Source organism: Ictidomys tridecemlineatus, chromosome 5 (assembly GCF_052094955.1).
Source record: "Ictidomys tridecemlineatus isolate mIctTri1 chromosome 5, mIctTri1.hap1, whole genome shotgun sequence".
Classification (NCBI taxonomy): Eukaryota; Metazoa; Chordata; class Mammalia; order Rodentia; family Sciuridae; genus Ictidomys; species Ictidomys tridecemlineatus.
In genome coordinates, this window is record NC_135481.1 from 111,264,719 (window position 1) to 111,290,399 (window position 25,681).

Consider the following 25,681-nt stretch of genomic DNA (forward strand, 5'->3'; position numbering starts at 1 on the left):
ATGTTCATCAAGTCTTACGTCCTCGATATTCATTCTGTTCCTGTTTAGAGCCAAAATTGTTTATGCCATTGCAAAAAAAAAAAAAAAAGTAGTTCTCTCCAGTGTGAACTCTATTCTAACTTCTTGACATTTTCTTTGGAGGAGAATATGAGATTAAACTGAACAAGTGCACCATTTAGCATAACAACTGCAGAACTGCTTAAAAGAATATATACTTGATTAGAGTTTCCTAAATGCACTTTAAGTACTTGGTACAAAATTAAAACCACCAGGAGAAAGAGACAGAGAGAATGAATATAAATGTTAATGAACTGTTTCACAATCTGCTGTCCACTTACATGAGAAGTAACTAAATAATGTGCAAGTTGATATCAGAGATTCAGAATAAGGAAAAGAAATTCCCCAGAGCATGTTAAAAGGTCAGAAAAGATGGCTCTACTCTCTGGCACTGTGCTTCTTTGCAAGCTGGACTTTGACACCAATGCTTATGAAGATGACCAAGAGAAAAAAAAAATAAAATAAAGGCCAAATACACTAAATGTAATTTGACTATCAGCTGTATTTTACTAGGTTCTGAAATATTTGAAAACCTGTCATCTAGGGCTGCAGTCCATGGTCATGTGTGGTTAGTAAGAATATTCAAACCACCTACACAACTAACCCTCCACTGGTAGGAGAGACCAGTGTTTTCTACGGGTTCACGTTCTTAGGCAGAACACTTGTGGACACTCGAGGTCTGGGCTGGCAAACACATTCTCAGGAAAGAGTCCACTCTTGGGCAGGAGGCCTTTTATGGTATTAAATTAATTAGCTATTGTTGCTTTTCCTCTCCCCAATGTTATGGTGTTCATTCCATGTGCCACTGGGCACACATCAGAGCAATGGCAGTGTCTTGATTTATTGCAATGACTTCATGCCTGAGCAGCTGAGTTCCAGAATATTTAGTTCTCTGTCAAAGCTGCTTACAGGCCCTTTGGACTGCTCTATAAATTTTCAAGTGTCTGGGATCATATCAGCACTGTCTGAGAAGCAGAGTCCTGAGGTCATGGCCTAGATTGGCTCCCATTAAAATCTCAAATAATGCCTTGTCAGTTTGGAAAGCTATTTCAATAAGGTTTTTAGTTACTTTCTTTTTCCTAGAGAAATATATGACCAAAAATAAACTGAAAAGAAGACTTGATAAAAAAAAAAAAAAGCTGGTGTAACAGCAATGCCTCAATAGGTCTGCATCTCCAAAATTAAAGTTGTGTACAAAAAAGGGAGAAATTAAGTGTTTGTCAGTCTGTTTTTTGTTGTTGTAATGAAATACCTGAGGCTGGATACTTTGTAAATAAAAGAGGCGGGTTTTTTAAAGAGTTTTGGGTTTTGTTTTTTTTTTAATCTGAAGGTTTAACAGTATGGCACCAGCATATGCTCAGCTCTGATGAGAAATTTCTGGCTACATAACAGCACGGTAGATGGCATCATGACGGGCACATGTATAAGAGGGAGAAAGCATATGGTGGCCCAGGAGACAAAAGAAATTCAGGGGCAGACTCATTCTCTTTATAACCACCCACTTTCATAGAAACTAACTAGGGTCCCTCGAGAACTACATTAATCCCTTTCAAGAGCAATGTCCCCAATGACCTAATCACTTTCCACTGGCCACACCTCTTAAACGTTTCATGCTCTCTCAATATCGATGCCGGAGAGCAAGCTTCCAGCACACGGACATCTGGAGGAGACTCTCACCACAGCGAGTGATCTTGACAATCAAGGCCAGCTTTAAAGCAGGTGATCGAAGCAGGTAACCATGTTGTTGTGGTTTGAAGAACAGAGTATCCACAAAAATTATTTTTCTCTCTGCCACAGGAAAGAATTTCCACATATCGACTCATTTCTAAGAGATCCTTTCTAGGAATGATAACATATTTTATATAAATTAATGACAATAATATCATTTGATTACATTTAACAGCTTTCAAAGCTCTTCCGTTTCCACTGGTCTGTTTGGTCCATTCAGTGGTATCATCCTCCTCTCAAACTTGTGAAAAAATACAGTCTCAGAAGTTCAGCAATTGCCCAAGGTCAGTGCGGGAGTCAGAAGTTGAAATTATAAGGGACCCCCTGGGTTGGGGCCAATGATTTTCCCTGGTCATGTCCTGAGAGGCCACACTGACCCTTGAGACCTTGCAGGATGATGTGGAAAGCAAAAGTGGCCTACAGAGGCCAGAAGACCAGTGGGCAGCAAGTGGAGTGGGTGCAGGACGGTTGGGTCACTGCTGAGGACTTCTACACTTTTAACAGCTCAAACCTGCCCAGCCTCTGAGCTGTTCCATCTAGGTGTGACTTGCAGAACATCATGTGACAAACTATACTCTCCCTCTGCGTTTCATTTAACATCACGGTTTCAAATCCTCTGCCAGGGAGCGCCATTTTATTTCCCCATGACCTACAGGTTCCCTGGAGTTCTGTGAGAAAGTAGAAAATTACACATCTCATTGCCAGAGATCAGAGGAGTTAGTTAAATTTGAGATCACTCAGGTAGGCACCCTCCCTGGACATTAAAACTGAACAGTTTCAATAATAATAAAGGTTCATTTAGCAAATCCCTCCTCAGCTCCTGGCGCCATGCCTGGGACTGAACATGCATTCCTAATCTCCACAGCCATCCTGCAAGGAAGGTGTTAACAGAATCTTCTACATAAGACTGAACTCAGAGCGCCAGGCTAACAGCTGATAAAGCCAGTTTTGACCCCTGGTCTGACTGAGTGCAAAGCCCTGCTCCCAAAGTCCTTTCTCACTGAGCTGCTGACAGCAGCACTCAGTGTCTGATAAAAACAATGCCATCACAATGAGTCCTAAGTTGCAAAGGCATATAGATCAAAGTCTGGAGTCGCAGGGTGCTGCTCCCCTCCTATCAAGAGCTGCAGCACCCAGGCAAGTCCTAGACGCTGGGCAGACAATGAAAAGGATTTCATTGTCTGCCATGAAGGGCTGAACTACTGAGATGCCACCTTGAGCTATATAACTCTGAAAGACTAACAGCCAAAACAAATATTTTGATTTTTTAAAATCACACTGCAATGAATAGGAAATTAATTTCTTATAAAGTTATGTAATGCAATAAAAGCCTATAAAATGTAAGGACATGAACTGTGTTTTCTAACACCAGCCACTGTTGCCAATTTACCTTGACCACACCTCTGGAAGTCAGGCCCAGGACAGGCCTGATGCTTTGTTGTCACTTGACCCACAGGGAAGTTTATAACTAGAAGTACCAGAAAAACTTTAATATCATGTCTTTGATACCTCATCCTGGGGCGTGGGCTTCAAAGGCAGGAAGACAATTTCCAGGGATCTCAATTTCCAAGTCTGAAAAGAAACTTAGGAAAACAGATTTAAGATGCACAAAGCCAAGCCCTGGCAAGGGCAGCCCAGCCTGTGGTTCTGTGTTCTCGCCTCTAGGATGGTCGGGTTCCCACAGGTGTCAGGTGTCCTCAGTTCAGTGGGAGGAGAAGTCCCAGTGCAGGTTGGAGAGAGTAGGGATGGCTGCCCAGACATCCTGTGAGGTTTGTGTCAATCCCAGGTTCGGAGATTTTTAGTGGTCTCTGGGCTGGGAGCCACGGTTGGTCCCTCTGTTGCTTTCACAAATTGTTTTCCTTCTGGACTCAGCACATCCTTCTTAGGAGGTACATATACACGTACACACATAAGCATTCACATACACACATGCACATACCACACACACATATACACACACATGCATACACACCCCCACATACACACTCCTCACACAGGAAGAGGATGCCAGGCCCTGCTTTACACTATTACCCACTAGAGCAGATCAGTTTTCAATAAATGTCCCTTCTAGCTCTATGATTCTGCCGCAAGTAAGATGCTAAGTCAACCTGAAATGCTCACTAAATAAAAGTTTGCAATTTGAATCTATTCTTTAAGTCTTCCTTTAGTAACCCCACATAATAGTAATAATAGTGATGTGTATTGAGGAGTCACTGCATCCAGATTCTGTTCTGATCTGACATAATTTACCTGACTCTCCAGAGAGCCCTAGGATGGAGGATTCACTCTCCAGACTGGAGATGAGGAGAGCGTGGCTCTGTGAAGTAACTCACCCAAGATCACATCAAAATGGCAGAGCTGGGATGCGGCCCAGCAGGTCTAGCACTGAGTCCTGCTCCTAGGCTCTCTGCCACACACTTGAATCTCTGCTGCATTTGTCTCTATATGTAAAGCAGGACAGCTCAGCAGCCAAGAGGCCAGACTTAGGCTCCAATCCACAGCTGACTTCATATGCAAAGGTGCTGAGTGCTTAGAACAGCGCCTGGCACACAGGAAGAGCTCAGAAGCACAAATGCTGAGGATCATTCATCACATTATTATTATCTTGAGGTAATAGTAGGCTGGAAAGTCTCCAAAAGGGAGAATTTTATTCATTCGTTATGTTATTTTTGGCTATGTTATTTTTATTTATACTTAAATAGTATTGAGATATTATTCATATACCAAAAATATAAACCAGATATTATTCATACACCAAAACCACTGGATTGGTATATGGTACCAATTGTATACCAATCCAGTGGTTTTGGTGTGTGTGTCCAGTTGTGGAACCATCACCACTAGCTAATTCCAGAACATTTACCTAGCTCCAAGAAAAACCCTTCCCCGTAAGCAGGTACTTCCTACTCCATATTCCTTTCAGACCCTGACAACCACTAATCTACTGACTTTCTGTCTCTATGGATTTGCCTATTCTGGATATTTCATATGAATGAAATCACACAGAATATGATCTTTTGTGTCTGGCTTCTGGGATTCATCATGTTTTCAAGCTTTACAGCTATATACCAAATATCCAAATATCATTCCTTTTTTAAAAATGAAACTCGGGCCTGGGGCTGTAACTCAATGGTAGAACACTTGCCTGGCACATGTGAGGCACTGGGTCCTATTCTCAGCACCACGTTAAAAATACGTACATAAGGGGCTGGGGCTGGGGCTCAGCGGTAGAGTACTCACTAGCATGTCTGAGGCCCTGGGTTCAATCCTCAGAACCACATAAAAATAAAAAAATAATAAATATTATGTCCAACTACAACTAAAAGATAAATATTTTTTAAAAATAAGTACATAAAATAAAGAAACTGTGTCTACCTACAACTAAAAAATATATTTATAAAATGAAATGAAATTCACAAAACACAAAAATCAATCATTTTACTGTTAACAATGTAGTGGCATTTGGCACATTTACTGTAGTGTACAACCACCATTATCTAACTCCAAACATTATTCCTTTTTATTGCCAAATAATATTTCAATCTGCGAAACATCTCATATTCTCTATCCAGTCATCAGCAGGTAAACATTCAGGCCACTTCCACTTCCTGGATGTCTACAGAATACTGCTATCAGTGTTCATGTACTGGTTTTGTTTTGTTTTGAGCACTAGGAATTAAACCCAGAGGCCTCCCCACCATCTTCCCTCTGGCAAGGCTAGTGTCTGCTTCCACTGAGCTACCTCTCAGCCCTTTTTATTCTATTTTGAAAGAGGGTTTCACTAAGTTGCCCAGGCTGGCCTCAAACTTACAATCCTCCTGCCCCAGCCTCCTGAGTAATAATACCCCACCTGAGCCCAGGTATTGGTTCTTGTGTGGGCATACATTTTCAATTCTCTTGGCTATATTTTTATGAATGGAATTGGTGGATCATGTGGTAACCCTATATTTTTTGTTATTATTTTTTCAATATCTATTTACTTATTTTATGTGGTACTGAGGATTGAATCCAGTGCCTTACACATGCAAGGCTGGCATTCTATCACTGAGCTACAGCCCCAGCCCATGTTAAATTATTTTTATTTTTTGAAAAATCCCATCTTCTACCTAACTGCCAAACTGCTAGGTGAAATACCAAGAATTGAAACTGTACAGGCTTCCACCTAGACAACTGAACTGGAACCCTGCTTCTCCATGTACCTGCTCTGTGACTTGACACTTGTCCTCGGTGAGCAAAGGTACATGACAGCACTTGCTTTGACTGACTGCTGCGAGGCTTAGCCTGTGCCTGGAATACAGAACATACTCAATAAATAGTAACTACTCCTAGCAATATGTGCCTTTCCTGGGGCAATGACAATCCTCCTCCCTATTTTTTTTTTTTTTTGAGGCATATCTGAAAAATGCAGGAAAGCATCAGGGAGAAGCTAAAAATCACCCATGTTCTTTCCACTTGGAGCTCAGCACAGCTACCATGCTGGCACCCCTAGTACATGATGCCACAGCACTCTGATCTTGGCACTAGTCTCCTTCCTAAGAAGACAGGAGTCTTCACACTAAGGATCCCTGTGGGCCACGTTTAGCCCCTGCACTCCCACTATAGCCCAGGTAAGGGCAGCCAGCCAACGGGAGTGCCTATCCCTCTTCACCCCCAACCTCTCACTGAACACCAACCCTCAGTGTCCTGGACTGTACAGAACAGGACACAGTTTTCACCCTTGAGAAGTGCCACTTCTAGCAAAAATGAAAAACAAGATATTCTCAAAACAATGTAAAGCATGCAATGACTGCAGCAGACAAGGTGTCACCAAAGAGGTAAGAGCAGGGACCTCAGCAGACCTTCACCTAAAGCTTCCATTCCCCAAATTTTCTCTAGACCCTATGAGTCTCTGCCACTGCCAAAAAGAGAACCAACAAGAAGCCTATCAAAACAAATAACATTAAATATGAACATGGGTCAGTGGCTGGGAAAGGACTCTTGCTCTTCTTACACAGTCTAAATATAACAGGAAGCCCTGAGAGCAACCTGAGAGGAGCCTCCCACCATTCCCAGAACCACTGGATCTAGAATGGGAAGGAGCCCAAGAGATCAGAGTCAGAGGCAAAGAGCTAGAAGGCTGACAGCAGATCTCACCCCAGGGCCCCACAGCGCAGCTCCTGGCCCCTGCTTCCACAGTGCTGGGTTTCATACATGAGAAAATCCAGCACTCAGCAAGGACTCCTGTGGCCACCTTCCCCAACTCCATTCCCTCCACAGAAGGACTCCTGTGGCCAACTTCCCCCACTCCATTCCCTCCACACATGGACTTTTTTTTTTTAATAGAACTACTTTTTCACCCCACCCAAAGGGATTTCAAAGCCTCAAATAATGAAAAGCAGCTTCTCAAAAAAATTAAGAAAATCAACCCAGAACCCATGTCATCTCTCCTGTAGATGGGGAAATTTAAGCTTCCAGAGGGTTCATGATTTACCCATGGTCCCACTGCGGGTATTGGCAGAGGCCACCCAAATTCCTGATCCAAGGAGATTTCTACCAGGGAAGATCCCCCCCAGCAGCTGGGACACAGCCCCAAGAGATTGGAGGAATTCTCCACCAGTGAAGAAGCACTGTCAGTGGCTACCCTGCAACTCCAGGATGACACCTAGAAGGTCATGTCATTAACATCCAATTTATCAAGATTGGGATGAGATTCTGTCACTTTAAGACGTGAACAATGACCATCAAAACATCTTCCTCCTAGGCCTCCTGCGGTCCTACCTACCAAGGATCTTCTATCCATGCGCAAGGAGGGCACAGCTCACCTCCTGCGAAAGCTCCACTAGCAGCCTGTGTGCTCTCCTGTCTTCCTCTCTGTAAACGATCCTCGCACTCAATGTTTCTATGTTAAACGCTGTCAACTCCTGGAAAGTCTACAAATGTCCCAGAGGCAGAACCTGGCTCATGGGTGGGGCTCAGAAAGGCCTGCGAGTGTGAACGCTCCTGCAAGCCAGGCTTTTCCTGCCTCCCGGCGATGCCACCTGCAAAGGGCCGGGCGTCCCCAGGGAGACTCACTAATTCGAGGCTAATGAAGGAGGCGGGCGAGTTCCTTCCCTCTCCCTGAACTCCAGCTGAATCACAGAATGAACCAAACTTAGTGACTGCCAGCGTCAAGGGGTCCTGCGGAGACCACCGCCCGGCCCCGCCCTGGGGTACAGGCGTTAGTCGCCGGGCAGGGGCGCGGCCCGGGACGCCGCTGGTGGACTCTGCGCATGCGTGGCGAGGGCGCGCGCCTCAGCGAGGACGCTGCTCCCGCGACCCCTAGTGGCAGCCCGGACGAGGCTGGATGACCTTGGGCGGCTGCACTGAGTACTAAGGTGGCCCAAAGTCCACACACCTGGAGGCCTTCTGTAGAACTCAGGGTTTGCAGGTGCCCAGAGCTCCAAAGTGCCCTAACGTTAAAAAAGAAAAAGAAGCCTGAGGGCTGTCTACACTGTTCAGGGAAGAAGTGTTTTTTCCAAACCCTCCTGCAAGGTCCAACTGGCACTGAGCCGCTACTTGCAAACTAAGGCACCTAGCAGCACACCAGGATCAAATTGGTCTCTTTCAATCCCGACTTGGCAGTATTCACAACTGCAAAGTGACACGCCAGCCCTTGACAGGAGAGAGCTGGATGGAGTAGGGGATGAGCCACACCCATGCCTCTCTAGGGTTGAGATTAAGAGGGACCCGCAAGTGCTTAGATGGTGTTATGTTTTGTTTACAAAATAATTTGGCCAATATCACCCCCAACTGTATCTCCTCTCCCTTCACTCCTCCTTCCCCAGGAATGTTTAAATGCCAGGATTATCATAAGAAATTTACTACTACTACCCCAGAACCTGGCACCCAGGAGTCACTCCATGAACTTGAGTCCTCTGTCTTGAGAGGTGGTGTGCCCACCCTTGCCGGCTTCTGCCTGGTTCAAGGGTCAGGACACTGCTCACGGTGGCCCCGCCAAGGCTGCTCCACAGCTCCCTGCTCTCGGGCACCCTTCCCGGCCCACTGACGGAGCCACACTCAGACGTCCTCCTTCTCCACAGAACAGTCTGTGCTCTGCTCCCACCCCCGAGAGCACTCAGAGCTTTCCAAATATGGATGCTTTTTTCATTCCCAAAGCGTCACGAACATTTGGGGGAAGAAAATGAACACCAGACACGGTTTGGAAACCGTGGAAGCCAAGAGATGGGTGGTGACAGAACAAGCACTGCAGGAGGAGTCAGGCGCCCTGGATCTAAAATAAGACCCAGGAGCCGGGTCTGGGTGATCTTCCACACCACAGCCAGCTCCGTGTGTCTGGGCCCCAGGAGATTCTAAAAACAAGGACCCGAATCCTAAAAAAAAAAAAAAAAGTGGCAGCTAGCACACAGGACAGGGCAGAAAACTGCACTGAGGAGGACAGAGAGCCGCTGCTCTCAGCCAGCCAGCGGGGAGGCAGGCTCTCTGAGGCAGTCTGTGAACTGACCCGCCCTGGGAGTGAGCGTGCCTGGAGAGAAGCTGGCAACAGGAGGCTGTGCTTTCTACCAGGACTGACCCCAAACCTGCTTTCAACTAAAACTGGATTTCAGAATACTCCAGAAACTCTTCACTTTCACTTTTTACTTGTATTACTCGAGTAGAACTTATCTTTGGGAGGGCAAAATGTTTAAAGAACAGTCCCTGTGCAAGCACCCCCGTGTGGCAGGCACTGTCCCTGGTGTTAATGCAGGGAAACAAAGCCAGCAGCCCTGACATGACAGCCTCAGTGCCCACCCCACAGCAGGCGCCCACACGGTCGCTGATCTAATGAATTAATTATACAATCTAGTCTGGGAGAGGCAAGTGGCAGATGTGAAGTAATTAAACAAAAACTGAGTGCCAAACTAGATGACTAACTACACACAGAGGTGGACTCAGAGGAAGGAGAGACTAGAGAAGATGGAGGACCAGTGAGGCCTTCATGCAAAACAGGTGTCACTAGATGGATTCAGCACAGGGAAAGGGGAGACTCTAAGGAGAAGGGAGCAGACGACCAGGGGCAGGGTGCACTTGGTGGGGTGAGGACAGGCGGGTGGTGGGCAGACAGCCTGGCATAGAGTGTGGGCAGGACACAGCAGGACATGTGGCCAGCATGACGAAATTAGGACATATTGTCCAGAAATCTGGAGAAACATGTGGCCATGCCTCAACTTGTTACAGTACGCAGGGACACTTACTAGGAACCCGAGCTTCAAGCAATAAGGGAAAAAATGTGGATTTTCTCCATAGTATGTTTAAACCTCATCTTGACTTGTCCTGACACCCAGGCCACCACCTACTTACTGCCCTTACCACGTTTTAATATCACCCTCACTATGAACATTCACCTGCCTCAACGTACAAATGCTCATGTTTCAGGTGCTGTGAACCCCAGGGGAAAGCCATGTGTCACCTGCATGCCTCCTCCCTTCCCCAGCCCAGTGCCCGGGCAGGCACTCTGCCTACAGACAGCAGGCCCTGTTACTTGCTGGGGGCTGGCAGGCCCAAGGCTCAGCCCTTGCCCGCCTCACTCTCCAAGGTCCTCTGCATGAGCTACAATTTCTAGGAACCTAGAAATTGTAGTCTGACCAGCAACACCAGACTTCCAATGGTCACGTGGACAGCACCCCCTGGTGGACACAGGTTTCACCATATTCAACTGCAATCCAGTTTCGTCCTTCCACCCTCCAAGGAAAATAAGTGTTTCCTCCCATGATCCTCGTTTGGTTTAACAACATCATTACCTGCCCAGTATGCTAAGCTAAAAACCTCACAACCATCTTTCCTCTCTCAACCACCTTCCCACACCAACTCCAACAAGCATAGCCTGTCTCTTTCAAATGCCTCTTGATTCTGACCTGCCCGGTCCAGCCTGGTTCAACGCTTTCTGCATGGAATCTAGGTTTTTGCTCTCTTACTGATATCCATTAGGATCCAGTGAGGACAGCGGAAGCATTCTAGCCCTTCCAATACAGGGGATGCAACACCTAGAATGTCCACACGGGAGTTAAAAGAGATAAGGGGAAACACAAGATGGCTTTACATCCTAGAATCCAGCAACAGCAGGAAGACATCACTGTCATGAAGGACAGGAGAAGACGGAGCTTTGGGAGCCTTGGGTGACAAATCACAGGGGGAGGTTTCATCTAGAGCTGAACCAAAAAGACTCGATTGCTGCCAGAGGTGCTGCCTGAAGCAGAGGAAGAGGAGTCCTCTGGTTTCTCTCTCCCTGCTCCCTCCAGTTTCCTGCCAGTGCCTCCTGTCGGCCACACCCATGCACAAGCCTACTACTGACCTGGACACCTGGGGAACAATCTGCAGAAGTTAGGACCCCTGAAATGCAGAAGAGCATGGAGAAAGGGCCAAGGCCAGCTCACATCCCCATTCCTTATAGTCTTTAATTCCTTCTCATTTTTCTCTGCTTTGTGCCAGAAAGAGCCTTCTTACTTATAAATTTAATTAAGTCATCCTTCCTGCTTAAAATCTGGCAGTGGTTGACAGTTTCTTGGCAGGAGGAAAAAAAACAGGATTTGTTCACCAGGATGATTTTGTCCATCAACTGCACTTATGGGAAGTACTGCTTCCTTTGACCATGATATATATCAGCTTTGCTTTATAACTCAAACGAGCTGCTACTCAAAATATTACTAAAAAACAGAATAGAGACTACTCGTAAAGTCATTGACTCTGAAACTGGGAACTAGCTAAAAGTGTCCACTTTTCTGACCAGGATTGTTTGCCATGATTGACCAGCTCAGGACTCAATGAACAAATGCCATAGAGGACACGGAGAGCAAGTGAAGGCCATTCAAACCAATGAGACTGAATCAGTCATCAAGAAAGTTCTACAAAGAAAACCCAGGCTCAAATGGTGTCACTGGTGAATTCTATTAAATGTCTAAATAAGAATTAACACCAATCCTTCACAAACTCTTCCAAGAGGTAGAATAGGAGGGAACATTTCACAACTCATCCTATGACAGCAGTATGCCAATAATACAAATCCAAAAATGTCACAAGAAAACAACCTACATCCATTATGAACAGAGATGTAAAAGTCCTCAACACAGAATTGCACATAAAACCCACAGCTATAAAGGATTGCATAACATGGCCAAATGTGATTTATCCCAGGAATGCAAGGTTGGTTTAACATGTGAAAATCTACAAAGGTAAAATATTATAAAGAATAAAGCACCAAAAAAAAATGCATAAACATCTCAATGAGGGAAAAAAAAAAAACCTTTGACAGTCTCTTACTGCCACAGTCTGGCTGGGCACAAATCACAAGCCACTGAAGCAGGAACAAACTTTATTTCTGAACTCCACCAGCACACTCCACACACGCTCCCCGGGAACTCTCCCAAATGCCACGCGGCTCCTCCAGGAACCAACAACCGGAAATCCCTCTTCTGGAAATCCCTCCTCCCGCACTTCCCCAACCAATGAGAACTTTTCAGGAATCCCCGTGAGAGCTAAAAAATCAAGGATTGAACATTTTCTCTCATATGTGGAAGATAGTAAAATAAGGGAAAGGAGGCAGTTGGGGAAGGGATCAGATACCATAAAAATTCAGGGAAGATCATGAGAATAAGAGGAGATGAAGAAGAAGGGAGGAGGGATGGGAAGGGGGGACGAAATATGGAATGAATTTAACAAAATCATGTTATATTCATATATAAAGGTACCAGAGGGAACTTCACCTTTACATATGTTTGAAAGAAAGGGCGTTTAGTAAAGTAGGGAGAATAGGGATGGGGGAGGGAGGGGGACAGTGGAGATCAACATCAAAGTCCTTGAATGTATGATTTTGTCAAAATGAACCCAAATGCTATGTATAATTATAATGCTCTAATAAAAAAACTATTAGAGCTAATTAATAAGTTTAGATCAATATATAAAAACTGGTTGTATTTCTATAGCAATGAGCAATCTCAAGATGAAATCAGAAAGAATTCTATACATAATAACATCAAAAAGAGTAAAATACTTAGAATAAAAGTTAACAAAAGGAATGTAAGGCTTGTAACCAAAAATCTACAAAACATTTTTTAAATTAATGAAAGAAGACAGCCCATATTCACAGACTGTAAGACCTAACACTGTTAAGATGATAGTGTTCCCCAAACTGACCTACAGATTCAATACAATCTCTATCAAAATTTTTCCTGCACTAATTTATAATATATCCTAAAATTCATGTGGAAATGTAACAGGTCCACAAGAGCCAAAATAATCTTGGAAAAAAAAAAAGTTGGAGGGGCTTACACTTCCAAAATTCAAAACTTACTATAGAGCCACATGTTAGTGAGCTTTTTGTCACTATGACCAAAATAGCTGACAAGAACAGCTTAAAAGAGAAAAAGGTTATTTTGAGCTCATGTTTCCGAGGTTCAGTAGATAACAGGATGACTTCACTGCCCTAGGACCCAGGTGAGGCAGAATATCATGGAGGAAGGCTGTGGCAGAGGAAAGCTGCTCAGCTCATGGCAGCCAGGAGGCAGAGAGAGAGAAAGAAGAAGGGGCCAGGGATAGGTATAGACCAGGACAATCCCCAGTGACCTACTTCCTCCAGCTGCACCCTCTCTGCCTACAGCTACCACCTAGCTATCCATTCAAATTATTAATCTATCAGGTGGATTAGGCCACCAATAAGGTGACAGCTTCCTCGTTTCAGCCCTCTGAACATTCCTGCATTGCATAGCATATGAGTTTGGGGGCAGACATTAAAGATCCAAACCACAACATTACAGTAATACACTGCGGTACTGGCATAAGGATAGGTATACAGACCAAGAGAACAGAACTAAGAGTCCAGAAATAAACAATTACATTGATGTTTAATTGATTAAACAAGAATAACAAGACAATTCATTAGGGAAAGAATAGTCTTTTCAACAAACGGTGCTGGCACAACTAGAAATTCACATACAAAAGAATTTTTCCCAGCCAGGTGTGGTGATACATGCCTATAATCCCGTGGCTCAGGAGGCTGAAGCAGGAGGATTGCAGGTTCAAAGCCAGCCTCAGCAAAAGCAAGGTGCTAAACAACTCAATGAGACCCTGTCTCTAAATAAAATACAAAATAGGTCTGGGGATGTGGCTCAGTGGTGGAGTGCCCCTGAGTTCAATTCCTAGTACCCATCCCCAAAGAAAAGAATTCTTCCCCTGTCCTCACAAACACATATTTGGGTGAGAGATCAAATATATTTTGAGACAGCATCAAAACTCACTCAGTTGCTCAGCCTGGGTTCAAACTTGTAATCCTTCTGCCTCAGCCTCCCCAGGAGCTGGGATTACAAGTATGTGCCTGAAACATTTTGATGAGAGGCCAAAATGAATCAGAGACCTAAAGTTAAGAGTTTAAAATATAAAACTATGCTGGGCACAGTGGCACACACCTGTAATCCCAGTAACTCAGGAGACTGAAGCAAGAGGATTGCAAGTTCAAGGCCAGCCTCAGCAATTTAACAAGACCTTGTTTAAAATAAAAAATAAAAGAGACTGGGGATGTGGTTCAGTGGTAATCACCCCTGAGCTCAACCCCTAGTACAAAAAACAACAAAAAAAAAACTCTTAGAATAAACAATAGGAGAAAATCTTCATAGCATTGATTAAGTAATGTTTATTAGATACAAAATCAAAAGCATGAAAATAACAGAAGAAAAAGTAGATAACCTGGACTTAATCAAAACTAAGAAATTTTTGCATTTCAAAGGTTAACATTAGAAAGTGAAAAGAGGGGGCGGGAGTTGTGGCTCAGTGGTAGAGCACTCGAATAGCACATGGGAGGCCCTGGGCTCGATTCTCAACACCACATAAAATAAATAAATAAAATAACTAAAAGTAAAAAAAGAAAGAAAGAAAGAAAGAAAGTGAAAAGACAACCAGACTCGGATAAAATATTTACAAACCATGTATCTGTACAAGACTGGAACACAAAAAGAACTATTACAACTCAAAGAGTAAAAAGACAAATATTCCATTTTTAAACTAGGCAAAGGGTTTGAATAGATATCTCTCCAAACAAGTTATACAAAAAGCAATAAGCACATGAAAAACTGCCCAATATCACTCGTCGTTAGGCAACTGCGAACAAGTGAGGCTGGCTTCACCCGCTGTAGGACAGCTATCATCAAGGGACAGACACTGGCAACGCTGATGAGGATGCAGGGAACCTCTGTGCTGGTGAGGCTGCCTTGGACAGCTATGACCAGCTCCTCAGAGCTGCCCAGTGATCTGGTGGCCAAGGGAAATGAGAATGTCTACCCAAAATCTCTATGCAGTGTTTATAGCAGCATTATTCAGAATCGCCAAAAAGTGGAACCGACCCAGAGTTCACCAACTGAACGCAAGGTTAACAATGTGCAAATGTGATCTTAACAGGACAGCACTGCGCTCAGTGTCACCAGGACTGACACCTGCTCTCACGTGCAGGAACCTTAAAAGAGCAGACAAGGGGAAAGAGGACAGATGTAAAAATTCTAATAGAATATGATTCGTTTGCACAAAATGCCTTGGATAAACAAATATACAGATAAATAATTAGCGGATGACTAGGGCTGCAGGTTGGGGATGGGGTTTGGAAAACAGGAAGTGACTGCTAATGAATACAGGTTTCTTTTTAGGCCTGGGTGATAGAATTTTTCAGAAATTGATGGTGGTGGTTATATAACATGGTACACTAAGTAAATTATATACCAATAAATGTTATTTTAAAAAGCTGGAAACATTGCCAGGTGCTGTGGCACATACCTCTAAGCTACTAGAGGGAGGTTAAGGCAGGAGGATCATAAGTTTGGGACTAGCCTCTGCAATTTAGTGAGACCCTCTCTCAAAATAAAAATAAAAAGGGCTGGGGATGTAGCTCAGTAGCAGGGAATTCCTGGGTTCCATCCCCAGTGCCAAAAAATAAATAATCAAATAAAAGCTATAAACAGGATTCGAGAAGATGGTGGGAAGTCCCAGGAGTATCTTCCTGCTGAGGCAACAATGACATAGGCTCAGTCTGTCCCATGTAACATTTTTAGAACCTGGAGTCTGTTAAAAGCTGGCAATGTCCAGAGGAAGGCTTGATGGTAACTTAGAGTCATGGTCAGCTCTTAGCATAGCAGCAGCCATGCGAGTGTTCCCAGAGCCACCAACGTGCGGCCTACAGAAGCCAGGCAGCTAAGCATTCCCTCCAGTGACTGAAAAAGTCCCCAATGTGATGAAAGAGATGGACATAAAAATCCAAGAAGCTCAACAAACTCCAAGTAAGATGCACTGAAGAGACCTACATTATAACCAACTTAGCAAAGACAGAGGATGCTCAAAAAGCAAGAGAGAAGCGATCACATAGAAGGAATCCTCGGTGGGTGATCAGGAGATTGCTCATCGGAAACATCCATGGCCCAAAATGCAGCGAGTGGGCCAATATATCCAGAGTACTGGAAGAAACACTCTGTTGGCCAAGAACCTGTGTCTGGCAAAGCTGTCCTTCCCGAGAGAGGAGCACCTGAGAGACTCCTAGGTAAACAAGGGCTGGGGGAGCGCACTGCCACTGTGTCTACACTGCTAGAAACGCTCAAGGAAGTCCTGCAGGTAGAACAAAGTGACACCAGATAGTCGCTCGAAGCTGTAGGGCGAACCAAGGATCTCAACAAAGGTGGATGCCCTCCCCAGTGAAAGGACAGGGACTGGCAGAGGAGTGTGAAAAACACGGTCCAACTACATGCTGTCTGTGAGAGACCATTCAGTAAATCAAAGTGAAAGGATGAAAAAAAGATATTTCACATAAATAGTGTCCAAAAGAGAAAGGGATGGCTACACTAATATCTGAGAAAATACACTTTAAATCAACAAAGAGTGCAACAGACTAAGGATTTTCTATATTAATAAAAGTTTTAGCAAGATGTGACAGGTGAAAACATTTACACACCTGAAAACAGACCATCAAAATATGTGAACCAAATCCAGACAGAATTTAAGGGAGAAGTCGAGAATTCTGTAACAACTGTTCCACACTTAGTAAGGAATGGACAGACAGAAGGTAAGAAAACAGAACCTGCCACGTCAGCCGGCCAGACCCAGTGGACATGCTCAGGCACCCTGCCTGCCAACAGCAGCACGCACCTTCTTCTGAGGTGCCCATGGGAGCCTTTCCAGGATGGACCACATATTAGGCCACAAACTAAGTCAACATGTGGTGTATATTCACAGAATGGAACATAATTCACCTTCTAGAAGGAAGGATTCTGACACCAGCTCAACACAGGCAGGCCATGAGGACTTTATACTAAGTGAAGTATGCTGGTCACTTAGACTCTCCCCAGGCAACTGGCTTAAAATCAACCATAAGGCATGCCACTGTGCAGATGTCAAAATCTACATTTTTGAAAGTATTTCATGATATGGAAAAATAATTGTACACTCATGTAGTAAAAAAAATATAAAAGAGTACATGGAGCATAATCCCAATTAAATATAAAATTGTATATATACTACATATTTTTAAATATACACTCAACAATGGTTAACTACTCAAAGTGGCAGTATGGTAACTGACAATATAGAAATGATTTTAAATAACTATCAATATATAAGTATATTTAATAGAAATATATGTGAATTTTTTGTGACTATTTCATTTTTAATATAAATTTTTTATATTTGTTTATTTTCCAAATACCCTATACTGAGCACACAACTAAAAAATAAATGTTCATTTTTAAATGAAAAGGATTCTGTTGCGTGTTGGCCAGAGCAAGAGGAGCTGGACCCTCACTGCAGGAAGGAAGACACACAGGTCTGGCCATCCCACAGGGCAGGCTCCACTTCTGGCAGCTCTCCTGTGGAAATCACATGGAAACGCACAGAGACCAGGCTACATCTCCTCCCAGCTTCGTGTGTGGGCCTGAAAAGCTCTGTGAAGCACAGAGGCTGCTTAGCTAAGTAAGTTTTACCTCGTGCACACAATGAGAAGCTCCACAGCCCCCCAAACTGCAGAGATGTCCATGGAAAGTGTTTATGATCGCTGGTGAAGTGGGAAAAGCAGGTCACAAAGCAGAGAACATTGTAAAATCCCCTTCTGATTAAAAAAAAAAAAAATCACACATCTGAGAAGCGTAGGGACCTCTGGGAGGAGAGGCAGGAAGGTGCTAAGAGCCCACCTCGGGGGAGATGGGGAATAGGTCTTGCTCTGTCTTGTCTGAGCGTCTGGATTTTATAACACACATGTGTTTGGTCTGCATTCAGAATAATTAAATATCACATGGGAGAAAGGACAAGAAATCAATCCCAGGGACAACTGGAAGCACCACTGGCTACCCAAGCAAAAGAGCATGACAGGCGGGGCCAACAGGCGGGGGATGCGGGGTGTGGGGATGCGGGGACTGTGGGGGGGGTAAGGCTGTAGCCTCCTGCTGCTCCCAATCTCCGCTGTAGTGGGGTCACACTCTACAAAGCCCCTTTCATTGGCCTCCATTTACATATTTCAAAGCACCTTCCTGTTTCATCTTGGTCTTCTTAATACTCTTGTAAGGTATTATTAGAGCCCCGTCTTATAAATTTAAAACATGAGACTTAGAGTGAGAACCTAGATAAGGTACCTAGAAATCACAGAATAAAATCAGAATGGAACAGCAGGTTACCTGACACCAGAGTCTCATCTCCCAGGGAGCAGAGCAGCCCCACCAGCCCTGACCAGGTGGGCTGAGGCGTGTTTGGTCCCTTTATCACAGCAGAGCTACTTAGAAAGGCCATCTCCAGAGGCCACGCCATTTCCAGCTCTCACTGTCCTGACTGCACAATTCACCTTATGTCCCAGCACAAACGGTGGCCCTCTTTCTTTCTACTGCTCCCAGCCTCCTGTCTTGGGGGAACAACATCTGTGGTCACTTGGTATCCCAGAAATTCCCTGAGCCTTATCCCAGAGTCAGCCCTCCACTCGCCAGGTTAACCCAACCTGCCAGACACCGAGGAGCTTCTCACTCTTCCGCCTGTCCTCATTTCTCTACTCAGGTCTAAGAGATGGTGAGAGGGAGAGAAGGGGAGGAGGTGGCCTCAGCTCCGGGACAGTGAGCACGTGGGTCTGTGCAGGTGCGCCCCGAGGCTGTCAGGGGACGGCTGAGTGGCCCAATAGGTGCTCAGCATCTCACACACAGGTACAGAAAGCACGTCCAACCGTGACCAGCCAGGAGCCATGGCTCCCAGATCGCCCCACCCACAAGACAGGCATCTGGGCAGAAATCCAAGCAGGGGAACCTGTAAAATGCCATCAGTAACTAAGCACCAACTATGTGACAGACACTGGGTTGGGTCCCAAGGACAGCAAACGCGTGAGAGGAAAGTCTTCCTTTACAGGAGCTCACAGACAGGCAGGCACATCTGGTGATGCTATGACCAATTCTCTACGTTTCTCAAACAATCCTAATCCACTATGCCAAGATGGCACCAGATACGGGCATCTGTGAATGGGTGAGTCCCAGGTGGCTTCAGAGAAGACAGGACACAGAACTTAAAAAAATAGAACTTCCAGGAAGAAAATCAGCCAAGAGTGTGGAATCGAGGTGAAGGCATCAGGGGGTGGCCTGAGAACGGGGAGCAGGTACGAATCCAGGGCATTCTCTGGAGACCTGGATGCATTTTGCCTGAGGAAGCTGTGCATGGCTGAGGGAGACCAGCCCACATGCCAACAGGACAGAGTGACTGAGATCTGGGCTCAGTGCTGAACACGCTCCATTCAGCTCGAGTCCTCCCTGCCACTCACAGAGTGGCACAGGCTCTCAACTAGCTTCCCAGGACAAGTTCTGGTTTGACCTCTTCTTGCTCTAGACCCCCGCCAAGGTTCTCTAACTTCCCTCTAACTTGCCTCAGTATCCTTGTCAGCAAAACAGAAAGCATAATGGTGTTCACACTGTAGGGCAGCTGTGAGGCCTGAACGGGAAACCCAAAGAGGACGCAGTGCAGGGCACAGGAATCTCAGTGCACTCGGTCACTGAGGTCACTGGTAACTTCACCAGGTCTCCTTCTTTCATCTGTAAGCTTGGAGTTTGGAGAAGTAAAAGACAGTAAAGTCCCGCCTGGTGCTGGCCCACAGAAGTTAACTGAAGGGTACTGGCTTCTGACTCCCAGCAAGCAATGGCCAACTCCCTTCCACTCAGAAGAGCAGATGTGTGGGAGCCATGGCATTTCCAGGCTGTCACGAGCCATCCATGGGCTGTGTGTGGACTGTTGCGCATAGTAGCCAAGTGAGGGGATAGGTCTGGCATTGCCAACTCCCTGTAGCACCCCCTCGGGGATTGATCACTTGATGCAGGTAAACCTTCCCCTCAAGCTCTGCCTAAGATCCCACACAGCACCTGAGATGGGAGTGACCTGCAAAGATACCAATCAATCTGCTGACCACAAGACACCATGAAGCAAGACCTCGCCCTTGAATCCCTATCCCTGTTATAAAATAAATCAAACGCAGGCTCATACTCCAGCCTATAAGCTTGACCCTGAAAGTCAAAGACCCATCCTGCCCTGCTTTCTGGATACTGCTTTCTGTGCCATGTGATTTTTCACAACCACCTTCTTAGCTTAATGTTGCAGCCAGCCTGTTTAAACCCAGCTTGTCCCATCTGCGCAGGCTCTGGCTAAAACCTTGGTCATGGTCATGTTTCATGTCAGCCTTTGGATCACCATGAAAAGGTCCAGGTGGACCTAGAAAGCCTGCAGGTCAGTCCTGCTGCTTGGAGCACTGCAAGGCAGCATGGGGAGGGCCAGAGCTGGGGACATCCCACTCAAGGGGCAGCTGCCCCGCAACCCCAATGGTCTGGCCATGGGGGTGGACAGGATAGCTCTCCCTTCTTTCCAAAGAAACTAGAAAAACAAATATTTAAGCAGAATGAAGGGGCTCAATGTTGAAATGCTAATTTACAAGTGTGGGGAACCTGAGCTAATAATGAACAGCCTGCCTGGGCAGCCACCGGCCACGGCACTCCTTCTGCTTTAAGGTGCTTTATACATCAGCAGACATGGGCTCTCTTGCCAACTGTCTCTCCTTGAAAATTCTCTGGAACCTTGGCGAAGAAACAGCCAAGACTGAAGGTCTCTTAAGCCCTCAGAGAGTTCACCTGTCTTTGGGCGTCTCCGTCAACTGGGCTGGCAAGTCCCGGGTTGTTATGAGTCACTCCTATGGCCCCCTCCCACAACACACTCATCTATTAAGCTACCGTCTCATCATGCCTGCTGTGTGCCAGGTGCCTTTCAGCACTGCATGCGTACTCTCTCATACGGTCCTGATGACCTGGTGAGACCTCTATGTGGAGAGACTGAGGAACAAAAGAATTTGCACAAGACCAGCTCGTGCCCCAGGTGGGAGCTGGACCCAGGCTGGCAGGCAGTTCAGCTGGTCTTCCTCCACTCTACACTGCCCTAGCTGCCAACCAGGCTCTCAGGGGCCTGGAGCTTCCAAGGCTGCTGTCCACTTTCTCTAAACGAGTGGCCATCCCCTCTTCCTGCACACATGTGACTCTACTCACATCTCCAGAGCTCAGAAACTAGCCAGACCTGGACACCTCTTGAGCCAGCCAGTGTTCCAAGAGCCAACTGTCATACTCATAGCTGGAGGGCCACTGTTAACCAATGTCACCAGGGCAGACTTGGGGACCAAGTCTCCTTTCCCACCTTGCATGGCAGCCAAAAGACTGAGCTGGCACTGTCACCAGCAGACAGCCTGCCTCCAGCCTCCTATGTCTGGGCCAATGCAAAGACCGGAGCTCAGGCCTCCAAGCCACCTCCATCCTCCACCAATGACCCAGCTGCTGGGTCACAAAGCCAACACTGCACAGGACACCTGAGTCCCACTGGCTGGACCCCCTGTAGCCCCAACATCTTGGACAGAATGTGCTGGCAGTACTCAAGTGGCCAGCTTGCTGCTGTTCTAGAGGGTCGGGCCCAGGGCCCAGGCCCCTGTATAAGCCACAGGCAGTCACAATGCACAGTCAGGACTGCAGGAGCAGGAGGCAGGGGGGTCCTTCAGAGAGTGACTTCTTAGTATTGGGAAGTCCAGATCCAAGTGTCCCTGCTGAAGGCCACCTGCAAAGGTATCACCCACCCCTGGCTATTACCATTAGCTGCCTTGTTTGGGGCTGGTATCTAAAGATATTCACTGAGCACTGAGCATGTGCCGAGCACCATAAAGAGCTTTACGTACAGTATTTTACTTCATCCTGACACTAATTCTATGAAGTGAATGTGACTGCACCATTACAGAGACAGAATCGGCAGCTTAGCAACAATAATACCTGTGTCCTGCCTTTTCTTTCTGTGAGATTGCATCCTACCATGCTAGACTACAAGCTCCCTCTGACCCTTGAATAGGGACCCTGTTAATCATCAAAGGAACTGCTGTGGATTGACCTTAACTAGCCAGGGGTGACATTAATGAATAAAAAACATGGTAGAGCATGTGGGAAGTTGACCACATGACATACACTGTCCAGTTACTCAATTACCAAGAAAAGTCCCCAGTGAAGTTGCACATTAATAACCAAGAAACTCTACTGAAATGCTTCTCCTTCGTTCCCTTGAGCAATAATCAAAGAACTCAAGCTCTGAGGAAACAGAGTGTTGCTGAGCTTAAAACCATCCCAAGTGCTCAGTGGGGCATCACAGGGGCCTAGCTGGGATTCTCACAGGGGACTCCTAGGAGGCTCTGCTACCCCCAGAAACTTGACACCGAGGGAAAAAGACCCAGGTCTCACCTTTGGTGGCGTAGGATTCTGCAATCATCCGCAGCCTGTACGGAGGGACAGCTGTCAGTGGCAGGTCATCAAGGCCCGCCCGGGCGTAAATGTTCAGAGCTTCTTTATAATCTCCTTCCACATAATTCAGCTTGGCCATGATCAGATTGGACTCTTGTAGGAATTCTGACTAGAAGGAAAAGGAGAGAAAAACATTTTCCTACAGTATTTTGTGGGATGCTTCCTCAGGGCCCAGCCATCTACTGCCATAAAGCCCCCCGTCCCCACATGAAAACTGGCCCATCCATGTTCACAGCATAATACCCACAACAGCCCAAAGCACGAACAACCCAAGTATCCATAAAAATGTGGTCTAGCCATAAAATAGAATATTGGTCATAATCAAAAATTAAGTACCACAATACAGAGGAAACCCCCAAACATTATTCCAAGTCAAAGATCAGCCACAAAAGGCCACATATTGTATGCCTCCATTATAGGAAACATCTAGAAGAGGCAAATCTGCAGTCAGGAAGCAAGTTGGTGTGCCAAGGGCTGGGGTCTGGGAAGTAGGAATGTCAACCGGTGGTTACATGCATAGTTCCTTGGGGTGTGCTGAAATGTTCCAGGGTATCATGGTGACAGAGTGCAAAACTTCAGGAAGATGCTAAAAACCACTGCACTGTACACTTTAAGTGGGTGAACTAAACAGCATGGGAATCATATCTCAAGGTCGTTGTGAAAACAAATAACCCAGACCCCTGTGGCTCCCCTCGGGCCCTGAGCTGCACTGGGCCCCAGAAGGAAGGAACACTTCCCTAGTAAGCACTACAGTGATGTGGGCACCTTCTCCAAACAAGAGAGGCCACTGCCTGGTGTCCTGGGGTCCTGTCCCTGGCACTGGACATGCACAGACCAAAGCCCAAATCACCCACACGGGGCTTGCCAAGTGGCTACAAGGCAGAACTTACTTTCCCATCGGGGGCAATGTTTCCCACTGAGTGATCAAGCCTGTGAAGCTGTTGCTGACAAGAGTCCTCCTTCCTGCGGCTGAGGGCTGTCGCAGGTCTGAGGGGTCACCTTCCTTTCTGTCCCCTCTCGACCCCAAGTGCCACCTCCTCTGCCTTGCCCTCCCCAGCCTCACTGGCTGGAGACAAGAGATGACCCAGCCATCTAGACTAGGAAACACATCCATCACCTCTCCTGGGCCTTTTCCTCACAGCTAAGTTGTCACGCTTGGTGGCTCTGCTCAGAGAGGCACACCCGCACTTCTCTGTCACCTGCGGCTCTGACAGGTAGGTGACAAAACACAGGAGAGCAGGCAGAGCATGGAGAAGCAGCCCTGTCTGCCAAAAGGGTCGACACTTCTTTGAAGGGAGCAGGGACACCAGACAGTGTAACGGGCCTTAGGAAGGCCACTGTGCTGAGAGCAGCGACTCTTTACTGAGCTCTGCGAGGCCCTGTGGGGGACTAAAAGCAGGGTCAGCTCCAGCACCCCTGCTTCCTCTTCTGTCTGCCTCCCTGACTACCTTCAACTCCGGGTGAGGTGCCTCACTCCTACGTGGAGGCCTGTGATCACTAAGGAGCCTTCCTCTCAACCCAGTAACACACGGGCTTAGCCTACCTCGTCCTCCTGGGAGACTGAGGCAAGAGCGGCAGCCTCCCGTTCTGTCCCCCTGAATGGTGCCTACAAGTCCCCACACATCACCCCTCCCAGAAACATAGGTCTGACAGGCGAACACACTGAAAGCAGGTGGAAGTTGCCCCTGCCAATCAGAAGGACTGCCGCAGAGCCACCTGGCAGACCGGGGGCTGAGAGCACGGCCCAGCAGACCACAGTCTGATCAACGCTGCTTAGTTAGGCACCCTCCCGCCCTCCACCCTGATTCCTCCTCCTTTAAATCCAAAGCTCCTGTCAGTGCCCCAAAGACAGGGCCAGGACACCAAGTGTCATCTGCCTTCCCAAGGTGGCCATGTGATTCGTTTCCTCTTCTGCTCTCGCCATGACCTTGTCCACTTGGTTTTTGGGCCGAGTGGCCAGAACTGGAGTTAGGCCTCAGGCCTAGGATGCCAGTAACAGCAGCACCGAGCATGGGAGGACAGCAGAGGACCAAGGCCGCGGAGAGGGTGTCGGAGGGGCCCAGGGAGAGGGTCCCGTGCAGGAAGTCAGAGCGCCACCTGGAGACAGACTTGAGAAGGCGAAAAGCTTTGAAAAAAGCACCCACCGCAGGGCAAAGCAGCTCCAGGGCTGGGTACTTCAGAGAGTTTCCTAGGAGACTCTGGAGTCCCCCTCCTTCCCCAGCTCTCCACACCTGAACCCTCGCTTTAGCCAATTGAAGGGAGAATAGGAGCTGGTGCCAAATGGGGTCAGAGGTTCATCCAGAAAGGTGACAGAGTCCTGGGGGTGAGTGGTCATGATGATGCACATAACACCCCTGAGCTGTGCACTGACGGTGGTTCAAACGGTCCATTTTACGTTAAGTAAAAGTAAGTCTAAAAAAAGGAAACTGTAGAGCCCGATGGAAAATCTGCTTGGAGAAACTCATAGTCCAGAGGCACAGGATGGACACCCCAGGAGGGTCTTGCCAGGAGAGCTTGCCCACAGCAGTGACAGCAAGAAAGTAACTCGGTTCAGGCCACCCAGCTCCAGAATGGAGGCAGAGCCCCAGCAGGGGGCCAGGTGCTGCCTTGTGTGTAACAAGCACAATCTTCTTGCCCTAAACCAGAGGCAACCTCCTCATCCAAGGCTCCATAAGCCCTCACTGCAGGCTGACTGCTCCTCCCAGCCTCAGTCACTTGAGACACATTGGACTTTAGAAGTTCCACATTAGCCAGTGTGAGTGTGGCAACATACCTGTGCAGAAGCTGCTCGACTCTAGAACATGCTTTATAAGGTGAAGGAAGCTAAAAACAGCAACAAGAGGGAAAACCCTTGGTAAAAGCAATAAAACAACAAACAGTAAAGGGCAGGTGTCCAGTGGGGTAGAGCTTTGAAAGCACTTCCATATTTCAGCCTTAAAACAATCCTGACCCATGTCAGCCTTAGCTGAGAAACATGGAGTTCAGAGAAGTTAAATAACTTCCCAAGATGGCACAGCTTATAAGCTCAGGACAGGGACTCAAACTGTGGAATTTCAACTTGAAATTCAACGTTCTTACTACCACATTGGTTT

General features: G+C 46.6%; 1 protein-coding gene and 1 long non-coding RNA gene across 9 annotated transcripts in view; both read right to left on the minus strand.

Annotated features, from left to right (window-relative positions):
* The window catches only part of Ttc7b (tetratricopeptide repeat domain 7B), a 228,913-nt gene that overhangs the window by 179,798 nt on the left and 23,434 nt on the right, over window positions 1–25,681 (minus strand). For 7 of the 8 annotated variants that reach the window (XM_078050709.1, XM_078050715.1, XM_078050713.1 and 4 more), the window contains exon 3: window positions 22,530–22,698. In XM_078050709.1, the coding sequence (XP_077906835.1) occupies window positions 22,530–22,698 (169 nt within the window). The remainder of the gene's footprint in view (window positions 1–22,529; window positions 22,699–25,681) is intronic. The other variant, XM_078050714.1, reaches the window with a different exon arrangement.
* LOC144377918 (uncharacterized) lies at window positions 1,357–17,233 on the minus strand. Its single transcript, XR_013439220.1, has 2 exons — window positions 3,295–17,233; window positions 1,357–2,453 (listed from the first exon to the last, which is right to left on the minus strand). It is a non-coding gene; the product is annotated as an uncharacterized LOC144377918 (long non-coding RNA).